The 2500-nt window shown below is 38.0% G+C and overlaps 1 protein-coding gene across 1 annotated transcript in view; it reads left to right on the forward strand.

The window, feature by feature from the left end:
- The window catches only part of LOC125031597 (cuticle protein AMP1B-like), a 5195-nt gene that overhangs the window by 2236 nt on the left and 459 nt on the right, over positions 1-2500 (forward strand). The window contains exons 3-4 of the mRNA XM_047622480.1: positions 1460-1659; positions 2232-2500. The exon at positions 2232-2500 is cut by the window's right edge and continues 459 nt beyond it. Coding sequence (XP_047478436.1) covers positions 1460-1659; positions 2232-2400 — 369 coding nt within the window. The 3' untranslated portion in view covers positions 2401-2500. The remainder of the gene's footprint in view (positions 1-1459; positions 1660-2231) is intronic.

Genomic DNA, 2500 nt, shown 5'->3' on the forward strand with positions numbered 1-2500 from the left:
TTAGGAATGCTATATCTGCCTTTTGTTCAGTAGGACTAAACTATTCTGCATCTGCCATGAACTACCAGTTGCCCTGATAAACGCCTTCTGCAGAAACCACTGCCCTGCTGCCAGTAGCTTCACCGTAACCCTGGCAAGGATAGGGTACTATCCTTGCCACTCCAGGGTGCAGTTTAACGTCCTACACAGGACGGACACATATACATGCATACATACATACATACATACATATGTATACATATATATTTACATATATACATACATACGCCCATATACATATATATATATATATATATACATACACATACATGTGTGTGTGTGTGTGTTTGTATATATATATAATGTATATATATACATAATACATACATACATATACACGTATATATGCACACACACACACACACACACACATACACACACACACAAACACACAAACACACATATAAATATATATATATATATATCATATGTATATATATATATATATATATATATATATATATGCATATGTATATATACACATATATTTGCATAAAGACCGACTGGCACACATATAATTAAACGTACATAAACAAATCTGTGAAATAAGCTGAGTGTACATTTTTTTGGTTTGACATCGTATGATTGCACTACATCAGAATGCACGGATCATGCCCATGTTTTCTCCACCGTAGGAAAAGTGACGTAGCGGTTCCTTTGCACCCTAATGACAAAATCTTTCTTTTTACCTCCCCTCCTCTCCCTTCCCCATTATTCTTCTTATTTCCACATCTATTATCTCTCATTCGTGAGTATATAAAGACGATGTGGTGAACAGAGGAATCATTACGAAGAGACCATGAGGCTGGTAAGCAGATTCTGTTCCTCTTGTGTCCATCCGCATCACGAACGAGTGCGGGAAAAGGAAAGTTTATTCGCTGAATATTCATAAAAAAAATTAGTTTAGGTGGCTTTGGTTTATGTTGTCTAAGTTAAAGGAACGGTGAGGGAAATATTTACACTTGGCTAAAAATGGTGTGACGTGAAGCATTTTTTAAAGTTTCGCTTGGGGTAGTACTTTCACAGGAGAGTACAGAAATAAGACTTTTTGTATAAAATTCTCCTAGAATGAACACTCATAATTTCGATCACACTAATGACTAATCAGCAAAATATAACTGAACTGAAAACAACATATTGGAATTCAGTGTACGACTACTGTGTGAAATTTTCTGAACTGGGAAATGGGTTTAGTCATATTACGTATTTGTTATGTTATGTTACAAAATAACAAACAGTTTCTGTTAGACAAGGAGTGACGAAGCAAATAATCTGCGTCTGTCATCAGATGAATGCTGAATAACATGTCCATTTTTATATGTGCATGTGCTATATGTCCATTTGCTTCTAAACCTTCGGAAACTTTTTCCTGCCATGCTCGCACATACAGAACAGAGAGTGAATCAACAACTTCCCACAGATCATCTTCACTTGCGCTATCGCCGTCGCCCTGGCAGCACCCCAGAGCCCAGAATACCTTGCCGAAACGCTGTTGGATGAGCGCCAGGACAATGGAGACGGCAATTTCAGATACTCTTTCCAAACCAGCAACGACATCAGCGCCTCTCAGGTCGGCACGCCCGGGATCCTGGGTCAGAGTAACGTGCAAGGCTCATTCAGGTAGATAGCTATTCGTAGTACGTGTTGGTAATGCTTCTGTGTATTGATGTTATGTCTCTGTGTATTCAGTGATGTAGTTGTGTGTTAATTATTATAGATATTGTAATAGTTCATTGTGTCAAATGTTAAAAAAAGTTATGAATGAGAATGAGAATGAATATCTTCACAGCGCAAGACCGGTTTCGATTATATCTTCATCAGAGATACGTGCATTTCTGACAAAGATATAATCGAAACTGGTCAAATAATCTTTAACTGTATCTGCTCTTATTCCCGGGTATGTAAAGGTCACTTAGTTATCTTACTTCAACTGTACTGAAACCATATCTATGTATATGAAGCTGATTAATCAAAGATATTGAATATCCTGTTTAGTATCTTTGTACGTAAAGATAAATATAAAACTAACTGTCCCAGATGCTGATAGTCCATTTATGCAAATATGAATTGGACTGTGGTGGATTAATCATCACAAATGTTGAATTTGCCATGCTAGTCCCGTGGTTGCAAAGTTGAAATCTACATAATTGTTTGACCAATCCTCACACAAACTAACTGGTATCGCTCAACAGATTTCCTCTCACCACCGGCGGATTCGCAGAAGTGTCTTACATAGCCGACGAGAATGGCTACCAACCCACGTCTGACCTGCTGCCCACGCCGCCTCCCCTTCCAGCCCACGTTTTCGAGCTGCTACGCATAGCCGACGAGCAGCGTGCGCAAGGAATTACTTTCAACTAGATTTCAGGAAGAATTATTTATATTCGCGCTTTTATTTGTAAAAAATGGAGGCAACTTTTTGGGAACGATTAATACTAGAAGTGTAGTGTAATAGTGTTTT

This window comes from Penaeus chinensis, chromosome 13 (assembly GCF_019202785.1).
Source record: "Penaeus chinensis breed Huanghai No. 1 chromosome 13, ASM1920278v2, whole genome shotgun sequence".
Lineage (NCBI taxonomy): Eukaryota > Metazoa > Arthropoda > Malacostraca > Decapoda > Penaeidae > Penaeus > Penaeus chinensis.